Source organism: Mustela lutreola, chromosome 2 (genome assembly GCF_030435805.1).
Source record: "Mustela lutreola isolate mMusLut2 chromosome 2, mMusLut2.pri, whole genome shotgun sequence".
NCBI classification, from domain to species: domain Eukaryota; kingdom Metazoa; phylum Chordata; class Mammalia; order Carnivora; family Mustelidae; genus Mustela; species Mustela lutreola.
The window spans coordinates 50860166-50876260 of record NC_081291.1 but is presented as its reverse complement, the minus strand read 5'-3'; the positions used below and the strand labels follow the sequence as shown (position 1 = coordinate 50876260).

Sequence of the window (16095 nt, the reverse complement as noted above, 5' to 3'; positions counted from 1 at the left end):
GGCCCTCCAGCAAGTTAGTGTACCTCTCTGTTCCTCAGTGTTCTCATCTTCAGTGTGGGATAACAACATTGCCTACCTGGTAGGTTGTTGTGAGGACTAAATACAGTACTTGTTAAGCTCAGGGAACCTCAAATTTTTATCCTCCAGGACCCTTTATGTTCTTACAAATTATTAAGAACCCCAGAGTGGTTTTGCTCATATTGGTAATAGTTGTTGAGATTTACCATAAGAAAATTAAAGCTGAATAAAAACAAGTAATTATTTATTAATTCATCTAAAAATAATAAACCAACATATTAATAGACATATTCACCATTAAAAATAACTGTCCCCCCCAAAAAAAAACTTAGTGAGAAGAGAGGCACCACTTTATATTTTTGCAAATCTCTTCACTGACTAGCTCAGTAGAGGACTGTGCCCGTAATTGCTGTAGCATTTTATCTTTTGCATTATGTTGTTTTCTTTGCAATATAGGAAGAAAGTCTGACCCCTCACTGGTATGAATTTGGTTAAAGGAAGGGAGGAGTATTTTAACAGCCTTTCCAAATAACTATGGAGATTCTTCCTTGATACTATATCCAAACTGGACAAGTGGTAGTTTCTGAAAAGTCAATGTGGCCTCTGAACCGTATCAATCAACCTTCCATCCTGGTTACATTAAAACCCACGGACACCTTGCACTTTGAATGGATCTTTTACCCACATGTAATTATTCTTTAGTGAACTTTTACTTTTAGAAGAGTTCTAGATTTACAGAAAAATTGTGAAGATAGAGAGAGTTCTCATAGACCCCACACCCAATTTCCTCTGTTCTTAACATTTTAGAGTAATATGATATACTTGTCACAATTAGCCAATATTGGTATGTTATTATTAACTCAAGTCCCAACTTTATTTAGATGCTTTTAGATTTTACCTAATATCCTTTTTCTATTTCCAGGATATGTTACCTTTAGTCCTCATGTTTCCTTTAGGTTCCTCTTGGGTGACTTCTCAGACTTCCCTTGTTTTTTAATTTTTGTTTTGTTTTGTTTGTTTGTTTTTTGAGAGAGAGGGAGAGCACGTGCACATGCGTGAGGGGGTTGGGGGGAGAGAGAGAGGGAGAGAGAGAAGCCCAAGGAGGCTTGGTGAGGATGCGGGACTTGATCTCATAACCCCGAGATCATGACCTGAGTTGAGAGTCAGACAATCAACAAACTGAGCTACCCAGGCGCCCCTAGACTTCCCTTGTTTTTGATGACGTTGACAGATTGGAGAAGTACCGGTCAGTTGTTTTGTAGAGTGTTACTTTCAATGATTATATCAGGAGGAAAACCACAGAGGTTAATTGCCATTCTCATGACATACTATCCAGAGTACATACTTCATCCATCGGATCTTTTGAGTCATTTTGGAATTATTTCCTACCCCTCAGAACTCTGGTGAGGCTGATGCTGATGGTAGCTCTGTCATTTCCTTAAGACAGCTCTCCGTCCGGCACTGTGCTCAGCACGGGGCACTCCTTCCAGAAATGCATGCCTTACAGAAACCCCAGAGAGTTACTTCCCCTTCTACTTTAGCTCCCTTTTAAGAAAATCATTATTTCCCTCCAGACATGGCAAAACTGAGGTTCAGAGAGATTCAGTGGTTGCTCAATAATGCATAGCTGATAGGCAAAGCTGGGATTTGAACATGGGCCAAGCCTGACCCGGAAGCCAAAGGTCTTTCTACTACAGGGTGTGTAGGCGTCGCTGAACCGCAGCCACTGCCAAACCCAGCTGCTGCCTGTCCTTTTAACACCCACCAGCTAAGACTAGATTTTACCTTCACACTCCAGTTCAGTGAAATGTTTTCTCCCAAAAAAGAATTCCATTTTTCTCATTGGCAGACCTGTATCATGGACTGAATTATCGCTCCCCGCTCCCCAATTCCTATGTTCTCCTAATGTGACTGCATTTGGCGTAGGGCCTTTTAGCAGGTTATTAAGGTTAAAAGAGGGCATAAGGGTGGGACCCTACTCAGATAGGACTGGTGTCCTTATAATAAGAAGAGAAACCAATCGCCTTCTCTCCCATTCTGTGCACGCACAGAGGAAGTGTGAAGACACACTGGGAAGGCAGCTGTGTACATGCCAGGAGGAGAGGCTTTGTCAGAAACCTACTGCACTGGCACTTTGATCTTGGACTCGTAGCCTCCAGAACGATGAGAAAATAGATTTCTGTTATTTAAGCCACCCAGTCTGTGGCATTCTGTTATGACAGCCTGAGGTGACTAATATAACCTGTATTACAAAAGCCCATACTTAATGATATTATTAGGTTTTGAATTTCAGAAATAGAACACTTGGTTGGTGGAAATTTGTTTTCTCTCTTGTTACATAAAGTACCTACATAACATCATCAGTTTTGGCTCTTGGCCTACAGCACCTGAAATATTTACCACCTGGCCCTCCACAGAAAATGTTTGCAGAGCCTGGCTTTAGAGGAGAACTCGATCTGACTAAGCACCAATTAATTATAGGTCAGCCCCAACAGAGATATTGTTTTGCCATGCAAAGATGAGTAGGCACATTTTAAGAGACGAAACAATTGGCATTCTTAAGTTATAGACTTGAATTACATACTTAGTATATATTCTTATATACAAAGAGGAAATAAAAGTTATGATGATGCAAAGCAGGGAAAGAAAACCAAATGACAAGGAATGCCCCATGTCCTGACAGGGGTCCCTAAGCACAGCAGTTGTCGAATGAATGGCTAGATTAAAAAAAAAAAGGGTGTGAGTCCTTCACCCAATGAAAACCCTGTTCCCCTGCACATGGTTGAGTCCCAGTTCCCATGGAGCTCATCAGAGGGTCTCAACCAAAGAAAAGTGATGAATCATCATTCACTTATTTTCACTATCCCGTTGGCACAGCTGGGAGGTGTAAAGTCTTTGGCAAGCACTGTATGAGTACCAAGTGAATTTTCTGGCTGGCTGGCTTTCTGTATTTCACAGGACAAAATTTCCAGACCTTTTCCTCCCTAGCAGAAGGGACTTAGTGTCCATCCACCACCCAGCTGGGTATCCCTGTGATATACTAGTGGGGTTCCTGATTCCAGGTTTCCTAGAGGTGTCTTAATGTGGAAGCAGGGGGTGGGATAAAAATGCACCTGGTTGTGTCTGGGGAACATCGGAAAGCACCCACAACCCACAGAAGGAAACGAAGGGATGGGAGGTCAGAAGGTTTGGGGGTTGTGAGCCCAGGTTATGGTTGCAACTTCTGGAGGTAATGGGGAGCCATGACTGGTTCTTGAGGCTGGGAGCACTGTGTTTGGTTCGTACTGTAGTGAGATAATTCTAGTGGTGGCAGCAGCGTGGAGGGGGAAGGAAGAGAGAATAATCTGTGCCCACAGAGCTTTGGCCCCGCTACGTCTGAAAGCTCTGTCTCAAGGTCCTCCCTCAGTGAGGAGTATCTCTTCCCTCATTGTTCCTCCAGCATCCCTGGCTCATGGCCTTGTTACTACCAGTAGCCTGCCCTTTTCAAAGCAAACAGTGTCACTGCCATTTTATGAAAACAAGATGTCTGGGTAATGAGCCCTGTCAGCATGTGTCAGAAACCAATTTCCCTCTCTGGCCTCTCAGTTATTTTCTGTACGCTTTCCCCCATCATCTCAAAGGATAGAAGATCTGACAGTGTCCCAGTTATGTAAGCCTGGTGGCCCCTCAGAGACGAGGGGCAGGCTAGCAACCAAGAGTTAGAAGGCGTAGCCTGCTTGGCTCCTATGATCCAGGCCCTGCCTTTCTCTGCACAAACTTATTCTCCTACAACCTTGGTACTGAAGTTGACAATTTCTGAATTACAGTGGATGGTTGAGAGTGGAGCTAGCTGTGTGACCTTATACAAGTTACCCTACCACTCTGTGCCTTAGTTTTTTTCATCCATCAGGTGAGGACACTAATAATATTAACACCATATAGTTGTTCTTGGGATTAAATGAGATAATAGAATGAATGGACTTTATAAGGCCTCAGTAACAGCTCGCTAAAATCTCCTGTTGTTTCTACCCCAGCCTTCTTTATAGGGGAGGGGCCTGTAGCTCAGAGGGGTTAAATTACTTTCCCAAGATGACAAGGACATGTTGAGGGCAGGATGTGCTTTTGGGTTGAAGGCCTGGGGTTTCTTTCCGTAACACCATGATCACGCAGATTGAGAGGATGTTTTTCCTACCATCGATGAGTTTTGTTTTTTCCCATCTCCAGTTTTTCCATCTGTGCTTGGCCAGAGGACAGAGTTGTATGAATTGTATTGCCAACAGCTACTCCAGACTCCGCTATAGTCAGTCCCTTCTCCCAATCCAACCCCTGTAAGACAGTGGTTCTCAGGCCTGTGTCTGCCCCAGCTGCCCCTAGAGCGCTCGTTGAGACAGACTGTTGGGTCCCATACCCAGAGTGTCTGATTCGGACAGATCTGGGATGAAGCACAGGAATCTGCAAGCTCCCGGGGATGCTGGTGTGGCCAGGGGACCCAGTTTGAGAACCACTATCATAGAGTGTCTAAAAATGACCTTAAAAATGAGCTCGGCAAAAATGGCATCACCAATTCAGTTCAGTCACAGCAAAAGCTAATTCAGATTGCTGGGATGCTTAAGTTCTGGACAATTTTTAAGAAAGCCCAGTGTGGTCATTCTCAGGCTACTTTCCCTATGAAGGAGATACTGTGGCCAAGTAAAAGTCCCTTGGGACTATGTTAAAGGGCATAGAGAAGAACACTCATCACTAGCATATCAACGGGTCCATCTTCATTCTGTCAACCATCTACCATCAGAGCTTACCCTCGAGAATCTAACATCTGCCATATAGCTTAGTTTGCAGACTATTTCCCCCTGGGGGGAGGAGGTGTGGCATACATAAATCTTTCATTGGTGGAACAAAGGTGAAGTTTCTCCTTGTGCCACTGAAGCTTGGCTCTGTCCCTGTTCAAATGGTGAAAGATTCTGAATGAAAAAGGTCTAAATGAAAAGGTTTGAAAATTCGGTACTTTGGGGCTTTGTCGTGTGTAAAACCACCTGCTTGGAGAAAACTGAGGAACATTTTAGATGGCACTGCCTTGGGAGCTAAGACGTGGTATTGTTGAGGTTCCCTTGGTCATGGTGTGGGAAATGATGTTCTTGGACACGCCTCCAACCGTGGGGTGTCTAAGTTCCTTCCTTTGGTTGTGGCCCCTCCTTAAAGACTTGCTCTGTTGACCAGAATGTAGTGGGAGGGATGTTACGAATTCCTGAGGTAGGTCCTAAAAGACAACTCAGTCTCTTCCACTGGAATCTTTCTCTCTACACACACTTTGGGAGTCCTGGGCAGGCAGGAAAGGAACCCCGAGACCTCTTTGCCAGGGAAGCCCTGTGGAGAAACCACACAAGACTCTGGCTCCCAGCCTGCCAGCTGCTCCAAACGATGCCACACGGGCAGAGATAAAATAGCCCCACCGAACCCTGCCCAAATTGCTGATTTGTGAGGAGGACATGTGTTATTTTTTAAAGCCTCTATACCTTGGGGTGTTTTGATATGCAGCAGTAGGTGACAAGAATATCCAATGTGGGCACACAGAATTATTAAGTCTTCTGAAATGGGAGTCATCGAGACACCAAGTGTTTAAGGCAATAGTAGATTAGGGACAGTGGCCAAGGGTTACGTGGCCAAAGAACTATCTCTCAGAACGGAGCTGTGTTGGCCTTCAGAGAATGATCAACAGATAGGGAGAACCCTCCGAACCAGCAATAATCTCTCTCGAGGTTGCCAGAAGTTCTGTCCCAATCATTCTGTTCTTCTCTGGCAGGCTGTTCTCCAAAGGCCTACTCAGTCTAAACCCAGAGTGCCTTGTGAAAATCTTACTATTACAATACAGTAAATATTAACACAAGGGCCTTGAATTCAGGCGCTGGGTTCTTTCCAACACAAATACTCAACAATTTATTTATAAACAGCATCTCCCCATTTCCTCTTATGGTGATTATTCACCATCTTTGCTTTGGAGCCTCGTGTATCCCAGAGTTTTTTTTTTTTTTTTTTTTTTTCTTTCTTAGTTTCTTTCCTTTTTTGGCTCAATGTCATTTCTGGCATCTTTAAACTCTTGTGTTCTGTTCCCCTGCAGTTGTCTTCCTGAGACTCCTCACAGTACAGACTGGGCAGGCTGGATGCCGTGGTCAGGCTGAGGGCTTTGGAAGGAGAACCATGTCATTGCTTCATCACTGATGAGTACTTAGATAAGTCACCCACCTCTCTAAGCCTCAGTTTCTTCATCAGTAACATATGGCAGGCCCTAGCTCATGGGAGAGGCTTTACATATAGTGATCACCATTGTTGGCCAGCCGTTTCACCTCACGCTTCTCCTTGGGGCAGATCATTGAATATGGAGCTCTCTGCTGAGCAAGGTAACATGTTAGGCATTTCTAATGGACTCTCCTTCACTGTTTTTTTCTGATAAAGGGGGATGTGGAGCCAGGAAGGTTTCATAAATGCTACCCTCTGAAGAGAGGCCGTCAGCCTGGGGTGTTCTCAAATCCAGCTTTGACAAGGGTGCAGGCAAGGACTGGCTTCTCACCGAAGGAAAAAGCCTTACATGGGGTCGTCTCTGTTGCAATGGCCAAGCGTGTTTCCTGCAGCTGCATGGGAGCTGGGGAAATAGAAGCTTCCACTTGCTGGAACCCTGGTGGGGTTTGGGGTAAGGCAGGCCTTTGTTCTAATTCTGGCTTAACCACTCACAAGCTAGATGACTAGAAAAAGGGGGAAATTATATTTTGTAGGAGAATTCTTAGAATTCAGTAAAAAAAAAAAAAAAAAAAAAAAATTGATGTGAAGCCTTTGGCATAGTCCTGCACACAATCTAGACAGTTAAGAGATGGCAGCCAACATCACCAGCATCATCATCCTATTAACTTATAACAGCAAGATGAAAATGGATAAAACCAAAGTAATTTTTTACAGTGGTTCTAGTTCTGGGGTTAGCAAACTATATCTGTGGGCCAAATCCAGCCCACCACTTGTTTTTGCAAATAAAGTTTTATTGGCACATGACTATAGTCCTCTGTTTAGATCCTGTCAATGGCTGTGTTAGAGCTAGAGTAAAGTAGAATAGAGCTAGGCCAGAGTAAGTAGTTGTGATAGAGACCGTATGGCTTGCAAAACCTAAAATATTCACCATCTGCCTTTTACAGGAAAAATTTGCCAGCTCCTGTTTTAGTCAATGGAATATGATGCAGCCCAGTCCAGGAAAAAAAAAAAAGATGCTTGTGAAGCCCATGTGGCAACATGGAAAAGTATTTTCTGTGGGGGAAAAAAAATCCCTTTAATGTCATTAAAATATCTCCACTGTAAAGGAGGAGGGAGGCACATGTGGAGAAGCTTGGTAACCATGGTGATTTTCTGGGCCTTTTGGCCTGGGTCCTCCAGCTCATACAGGGCTCAGGATGTGGGGGTGGGGCACTGGTTTCAAATTCCTGGAGAGGGGCTGGCAGGAAAGCCAACCTGCAGAGCCCACAAGCCAAACATCTGCTGCACAAAGGTTTGGAAATCCCTTGCCCACAAATATGTCCCTTGTTGGGGCTGGAGTCAGGCTGAGCTGCCCGCTGCTGTCAGTTTCCATCAGAGGCAGAGCTCGGTGGGAGGGGTGCTGCAGGGAAGGGGCTGGGTGGGGGGCACCCGGCAGGGATGATAAATACTAAAGGGTGGAGATTACATCGACTGCTATGTTCTGGCTTTCTTTCTCCATTCTTCAGTTACAAGTTTGGGGTGTAGGGAGAGGCGGAAATTCCACGCCCAGGAAATCCGTATATTTCATTTCTGAGAAAATACCAAGTAAGCATTCTCAAGGCGAGGAAACGGTTTGGTGGGGCTGTTAACAATCAGAGCATTGAGGTCGTTGCCCTCGTGGCCCAGGCACTCATAGGTCCCATCCAGGTGGGAGAGGTGGGGAGCAGAGGGCCTGGAAAGTGGATACAGAGCTTTGTCATTCTGGAGTGAATGTTCCAAGTTGCTGGAGTTGGCAGTTCCCTGGCCATGGAGCCCTGTGAAGCCCTCCAAACCCAGGAGAACTCACGGTGGGAGGGAGTGGCGTGCCGTGGGCAAGTCCTTCCATTGTTCTTGGCATGCAGAAAAAAGGCCCCCAGATTCTTCACTGGACTGGGCTGGGGGGGGGACTCCCAACACTGCCACTCACCCAGCAAACCCACGTACACACGCCTTTGGTGGTGGTGTCCCCACCTACCCAGGTCCCACCCCAGGGCTACTCAGACTTATCAGGACTGGTAGCTCACAAGGACGTGGGATAGAGTCCCAGCCTCACCTATTATCAGCAAGCCTCTTAACCTCTCACTTTGTCAGGTTCCACATCTGTGAAATGGGTGTGACAACCTAAACCTCTCCTGCTAGCTGTTAGGATGGTTCCAGAAGACACGAATGAGCCTGCTGGGCAGTAACAGACACTCTTCCACCTGTGCCCCCCCACCCCCACCCCCCGGTTCCTTACAGGCACATATACGTGGGGCAAGTAGAGGAAAGAGGGAGGTGAAATACTTTGGGGTTTTAATTGGCTTCACCGATTCAAAGAGGACATTTCAGGAGTGACAGCGACTGAGTTAGCCCCTGGGATTTTCTGCTGTCGTGTCTCCTCATGAACACAGATACCTCTGATAGCATTTCTCAGGTGTCCTGCCGCTCCTGACCTCAGTGTAATAATGATGCTTTCAGAGGGCTGCTCTGAGGTACCCAAGGGTAGCCACAGCTCTTGGGTTCACTCTTCAGATGTGCCTCAGCTGATGTGAGGATGCCCCATCCCGTCACGGGGCGGCGGGGGGTGCCTGTGTGGAGGCCCGGAGCTGGAAAGATGGGATGTCCATCTGTGAACCGTCCTCAGATCTGAGGAACCCCGCAGGCCTGGACACATGAGGGAGTTGTGCTCAGAGAGTGCTCTTCCCACAGGCGGGTTGGCCTACCCACTGTTCTAGGACCTCACCCCTAACTCAGCTCATGGGGGCATTTCCACATGGGTGATTTGAAAAAGGCTTCTGGCAATAGTGTTCCTCTGGACTGGATAACACTTTCCTCTGAGCACATTTTGGTGGAGGGGCTTGGTGAGGAGACCCCACTGTCTGACTCAGCTGGCATCTGGCCCCTCCCAGGCTTTCTGAGGAAGAACATCATGGTTGACAGGCTGACAGTAGTTTGAGGGAGCCAGGCAAGCTCACTGGAGAAGTGCCCTGCGGTGTGGGCTGACTGCAGCATGGAGGGAGGGGAGCCTGTGGCCTCAGGCTGCTGAGTAGTGCGGTTGCATGGCGCTATATGGCAATGTCTAAAGCCATTCTGTGTTTCCAGAACTCCCCACAGACCATTCAAGGAATGGGAGAGTGTTGTGCCGTGTCCTCAAAGCTGGACTGCCTAAGCCAGCGGGCCAAAAACATCTAGAAAATGCCAGTGTTATCATCTCTTCAATCCTCACCATAGGCCTCTTGGGTGATATCATTTTCCCTGAGCTTATATGTAAAATTATTTTTATACTCCTTGGCAGTGGGTCTCAAAGAGTGACCCCCAGACCAGCATCAGCATCAGCCTGGGTGCTCAGTAGGAAAGCTGAGTCTCTGGGCTTACCTGCCCTTATTAAGCAGGGACCTCTGGGTTAAGGCCCAGACCTCTGAGTTTTAACCAGCCTTCTCTGTAATTTTACTTTGAGAACCACTGCCATAGCCTACCAGAGGCTTTCGGAAGTCCCACCACAAAGAAACGCATGTACTGTTGGTCACTCTACTGTTTCCTAAATTCACATGGCTATGTAATCCATTTATGACCTAATGTCATAAATTAGCTTTATGACCATTAGCTTTCCAAGCAACACTCTTTGGGCAACAGGAGAGATGGGCCTGGGGTCTGACAGAAGTTGATTCAAATCCCACAGTTTTCTTCAAGTCCTTGGGTGGCTGGGAGTTTTAGATTAGATACTCTAGTGCTTAGCACTACCCTTGGTTCAGGGAAAGCATGCCACATCGTAGCAGCTAACGATAGTAATAATGATCATTCTTTGGATAAGAAGCCATACTATGTCACCAATATAGTTCTAGCAAAATAGGTTTCGTGTGCCTTCCTTTTGCCTCCATTCCCCCCTGCCGCCACAAATCGCCATGTGGATTTGGGCTATCAGTCTGAATTCTACAATTTTTGCTCCCCCTCATCAGGGGAGCAAAAATCAGGATTCCTGCCTGATGCTTGGCTCTGGTAAACTGTCTTCCACTACCCATTTATGGGAGACAGAAGGCCCAGCACATGGATGGCCAGCACCCATGTCCACTTGACTTGGCTACTCACTGGGGTAAGGCAGAGCAGTCTGGGGAGCACTATCTGCAACTAAGTTTGGGGCTGCTGGGGACACATTCTCTATGGTCTATGTCTATCTAGCTACCTTTGTAGGATTTGCTCCCGGGATTCAAGGAGATAAACAGGGAGTTATAAATAAAAGCCCTCAGCCTCCTTTCTTCCTGGAAGACATCATAAGCAGGGTTTTATAACTCTGCATAATGTAGTAGGAAAAGTATAGGATCCAGGTCCTACTCCTTAGAAACTATGGGACCTCGGAAAAGTTACCTACCCTCTCTGAATCTCTGATTCCATACCTGTAAAATGGGGTTGGTGAAATTCACACCACTAGGCGATTGTATGAATTAAACAAAGACCCTGACAGAGAGGGCAGGGTATCTAGCACAGAGCAGGTGCTTAATAATTGTGAACTTGAATCCCCAGGGAACATGGCCATCTAGATCATCCTCATCATTCAAGGCTCACTTCTTCACCCATTTGTTCATTCATTCATGGTTCACATATTTATTGAACACCTACTCTCTATACTGATGGCATCTGCTGAAGATACAGAGATGAAAAAGACAAGCCAGCAGCACCTAGAGGGGTGCATGTAATACAGACTGAATCCACTAATTACATAACTAGTTATCTAAGCAAGATTGGGTTTAGGGTTAGGAAGGAGAAGGCTGTCTTCCCCAGGCAGCCCAGCCCAAATAATATGGACTTCCTTCAAATTCCCTGTTCATTGTCTGATCTTGTTGTTTATATACTTCTAAACTGTCACAACTACTTCCTAAAGTTGACGGTAGGCAGAGACCCGGATCTCAGGCCACCTTTGCCCCACTTCCATGCTGTGCAAATATGTGGGGCTGAGTCAGGGGTAAAATATGTTCTCAGATCAGCATATCTCTCCTTGAATGGCAATTGGGAAATGTCACAATGACTTAAAGAGATCACCTTCCAAGCTGGAATTAGGCAGTATTTACGCTTTAAGGACAGATGACTATTTGGATAGAGGGCTGGATGGAGAGAAGAATCGTTTATGAAACATGGTAACGGGATCTAAATTTTTTTTAAGTTGCTGGGACATGTGTCCTTCCTGAGCAATAGGTTTTTTCCGACGCCCTTTCCAAATTTGTGGTAGGGAAAATAGGTTTTTTCTTTTGTCTTAAAGTTCTCAGATTAGGGGCACCTGGGTAGCTCAGTTGGTTAAGCATCTAACTGAGATCGTGATCTCGGGATCCCAGGATTGAGTCCCACATCAGGCTCCCTGCTCCGTGGGGAGTCTGCTTCTGTCTCTCCCTCTGCCCTGCCCTCCTGCTTGTGCTCTCTCTCACACATAAATAAATAAAATCTTTCACAAAAAGAAAAAAGTTCTCAGATTAACAGTGTGAAGCCCCAGTTCACTGGATGGCAATCCCAAATGAATGTGCCAACACAAGGGGGTTGGACATGCGGGATGCAGGTTTTGGATGATAAGTCTGAGTCACAGCAGGGGAGAAGGAGCCTGGCTCTCTCTGAGTGTAGAGACAGCATCATCGGGGCTGCCATTTCCCTGGGATGTCTGGGTCACACAGGTGACTGCTAGCTGTTACCAGCAGGACAGGTAATTGGCTTGAGAGCTCCCTGTATTGGGACATTGATCTACAAATCCCATACAGAGGCGGTTGAGGCCAGTTGGCTGAAAGGGGCAGAGGACAAAAGGTAGAAGGGGGTCAGAGACCAGGAAAGAGCAGACATCAGTCCTTGGTGGCACCTGCATCAAGCTAGTCCTTTCACCTCCTGTGGGACAGATCAGACAAACCAATCCATGAGGCTTTTGCCTCCCAGACGGCTTCTTCATTTTTTCTCAACCAGCCCCCAGGAGCTCACTCCCTTACAGCGTATCTTCCACACACTCCTCACGGATGCTTTCCAAAGCACAGCTCAGATCCTGTGACGCCTCCCACCGACAGCCTGCCATGGCTCCCCGTGGCCCTCAGAGGGATGTCCCACATCCCTGCTATTCTCCAATGGGAGGACAGTGACCTCTGCCTGTTTGATTTCCTGGGGCTTGGTGGACAGGACAGGCTAGTCGATACATGAGTGACGAATGCATGGCTTGCTGCTTCGGGAAGCATGCCCCTGCTGACCATGCCAGCTTCGTGTCCCGACATCCCCAGCGCACCATGCTTTCAGACACACGGGACTCAGTTCAGCCCTCCGGCTCCACTTCGCTCTCTGGAACTCAGGCCTTTTGTATACGCTCACCTCTCGAAGGTGGCACAGGCCTTCCCTGCCAGGCCTGAAGACTTGGATGCATCCTGGTTATTCTTCCCAAGCCAGGCAGGACCTCAGCTCCTCCTCCAAGCTGACCCTCACCCCAACCAAGGTTAGATGCCCTTTCTGTGACAGTTTGGTTGTCTGTGACCTTCCCTGGACGCTGAGCCTCCCAAGCAAGAGGATCGTGTTATTTTCCGCAGGACAGTGCGTGGCCTGAGTAAATGAGCACCTCATAAGCTGCTGGCGGGATGAACACATGAACGATGGCATGAACGAGGGGGAAAAGCCTGGAGTTGGGGCCATGACTGCACAAGCCCTGGGGACTGGTAGTTTCAGCCACACCAGGAGGCAGGGGAGAGACTTACGTATTCTTTGGACGGGTCACCGATGCTGCCGTTGGTGGTTGGGGCGGTGGTCTCCGGGCCCTCTGGCTTTTCCTGCTGCTTCCCCTCCTCCTTGGGCAAGCCCCCTTGCCCAGGGAGGGCCACCTCTCCCACGCCCAGTGCCTCGCTCTTGTATTGCTTGACAAAGTCTTCCATCACTTTGACCTCGTTCTCCAGAAGTCCACGGCAGCGAGAGGGGTCCTGGTCGTAGATGGGGAGCTGGTGCATGAGCTGGCGGCGGCGGTAGTAGGCGCCCTCGGTGCCCGTCACCGGCTGCTTCTCCTTCGGGATGAGCTCCATGTACTGCAGGCCCTAGTGGGGAAGAGATAAAGCAACTGTGATTGGCACACGCCCATGCAGAGATCTGGAACTGGCAAAGTTTCCAGCTTCTTTGGGTTTTCTGCAGAACCGGAGGGCAGTCCAGGTAGAAATGCTGGGAATCTGGCAACACCCAAGAGAGGCCTGAATAAGTTCCACTCTGCCTGCATTGTCACACATTCACATTCTGGGTGAGAATGGTGTACTTTAAGTCAGTATTCATTTTAGATTTTTTTGGCATGGTGATGCAGGTTTGGTTTCCTTCAGCACTGAACATTTTTACTTCATTTACCTCATGGCAATGCTCCTAATTAAAAAAGTCGATCTACTTTAAAATTGCTTTTCTCAGAAAAGTATAATTAAATCATTAGAGGCATAAGGTATTTCATGGTTTATTAATTTAAAAATAGGCAATAGCACCTTCTAATAGAATGAACTGACAAAATCTCAAGATAGTAATATTTCCACATCAGTATGATGGGTAACCATCTGGATATTAATATGTTCATAGATAACTGTCCAATTTGGCTTTTAAAAAAAAAAAAAATGAACAGTAATTTTGTACTTGGGTGGGTGCCAGGGATGGGAAGATTTTGGGGGAGATAAAGGTCAAGGCCAGACAGCATGAGAAAGTGTGAAAGGCAAACTGTTTATCCTTGACAACTGTTCTCGGCCTCTGGGCTTGCCCCTGACACACCCACCAGGTTGCCTGATTCCCGCTGTCCAGGTGGCCGTTGCCATATTTACCCTCTTGGAACCTGCCTGCCCCCATGTCACATCACTTGGGGCCGGACTCATTTTGGAACTGAATTGTGTTAATCAACACGGAAAATCATGCAGCAGTTCATAACGACAACCCAAGTTGTGGCCCAATGTTAGGGAGTAGAGATGAGGAAGCTGAGGGAGGGGTGTACTAGTCCAGAGCCTGGTTTGCTGAGTTTCAGAATCAATGAATTTCAGATGAGAGCAGTTTTGGAGAAGGGAGAGGCAGGTGACCCATGTTCCTGTGGGACTCACGATGTGAGCGGCTGTGGAAGCCCCCTAGGGGGTGACGTCCTAGATCCTGGAACATGTGGCTGAGACTTCTTCTGGCTCTGTGGGCTCACAGCACACCCTGATACCATCCCTTCATCTGCATAGTCCCCAGAACCTTCCAAGGTGCTTTGCTGGATATAGGACCTGGCCTGGGTGGTGGACAAAGTCTACCAAAGGCTCTAGCTCCTGGCCAACTGCTGTTCTCTGTGTAAGACTAAGCAAGCACTCAGCTTCCTGGGCCTCAGTTTCATTATCTGCAAAGTTTGGGGGGTAGATTGCATGATCTTCAGGGTCCTAACCCCCATGAGAAGTCTGTGGTGACCTCACTCAGTCCTTACCTCTACTAGGAGAGAGGCGTGGTAGCACCAACCTGAGTCTACAGGTCAGGAAAGTGGCTCAAGGAGCCCATGGATTCTGGTTGGCCCAAGAGGTAAATGCCCTGAATCCCCACACATGGAAGAACAAGAAGCATTGCGGGCCACACAGCTGACTGCGTGTCTGGGAAGGGCTGACTCCTGACTCTGGGGAAGAAAGGGGGGATGCGGTTTTTCTCTGGGTCAGTATGAAATTGCAGGGGCTTCCAGCATGAACATGCCAAGTAGGTGGGTGTGAAGAATCTAAAATCACACTTTGGGGTGCACATGAATCCCTGGATGGCCTTGTGACTCTGACTCAGGAGTCTGTAAGTGGCTGAGAAGTGAGCACTTTTTCAGCTCCTCCTGGGTGAGTGTGAAACGGGTCCTCTGAGGATTGGGGACCTCTCCGGGGACAGTGGGTGGCAGGATAGGATGTGACCATCAGAGGAGAGGGAGAGCAGCGGAGTAGCAGGTTACAGGCTGGGGCAGGGCACAGGGCCCTGGGGAGACAGGTTAGGGACTGCCGTCGGGGGCAGGTACCTATCCCAGTCCTTCTGATCTTGCCTGTGGCCCAGAATCTATGGCAGGATTTTGGAGATGTAGAAATAAGAGCATTGCTCACTGTGCCAGAATGGGCACCGAGACTCGGCCAACATCTCCTTCATTCCAAGTGTTCAAGCAGTTCCAGTGTATGCCTGACGGAGCTCATGGGAGCAAAACCTCTTCTCCCACGAAGGCTGCCGACACCCCAGGTTGAGTGGCTGAAGGCATGGTGGGAGTAGCTACCTACTCCTGCTTCCTGTGATCTGGGCACCCTTCCAGGTGCCTGACCCATGCTTACCCATTTAGTTCTCACAGAACCCCTAGGAGGAAGGAACTAATACTACCCCTCGAAACCCTGAGGCCCAGAGAAGGGACCTCCCGACATTCCCATGACTCCTCTGCGGTAGAGACAGCTCGGCACTCAGCAGCCTGGGTCTCCACCATTGTCTACAACTTCTCTACAAGACGAACAATTTGCCAAGAGAAAACCATTTCCCCCAATCTCTAGGGGAGTTTCCTGTGGTCGTCATTGACCGTGTGAAGGCTGTGTAAGCCTCCTAGGGCCACGATCCCCTGTCCCTGGATAGGTCTGTGACTCCTCCTTCACAGCAGGTGTCCCTCCCTGCTTAGCCTTGCAATAAACACTGCATAGAAATCCTGCAGCGGGGGGCCTTCTGCAGGTGCAGGCCACCTGCTTGTCCATCCCCATGTTCTGTGTCCTTCCTTGGCTCTGTCCTGGCTACAGGTGTTTGTGGCCTGCAGAGCTGGAGGATTCCTGGCCAGGACCCTGGAGACAGGGATGTTCCTTCCCCAGGAATCCAGGGTTCCCATCACAGCTCAAAGCCCTAGCTGGGCACTGCAGCATCCGGCTGCCAGCACCGTGTGTTCCGTGATGG

The 16095-nt window shown here is 47.9% G+C and overlaps 1 protein-coding gene across 2 annotated transcripts in view; it reads right to left on the bottom strand.

The window, feature by feature from the left end:
- The window catches only part of LMCD1 (LIM and cysteine rich domains 1), a 58267-nt gene that overhangs the window by 3196 nt on the left and 38976 nt on the right, over positions 1 to 16095 (bottom strand). For both annotated transcript variants that reach the window (XM_059161573.1, XM_059161574.1), the window contains one exon: positions 12930 to 13259. In XM_059161573.1, the coding sequence (XP_059017556.1) occupies positions 12930 to 13259 (330 nt within the window). The remainder of the gene's footprint in view (positions 1 to 12929; positions 13260 to 16095) is intronic.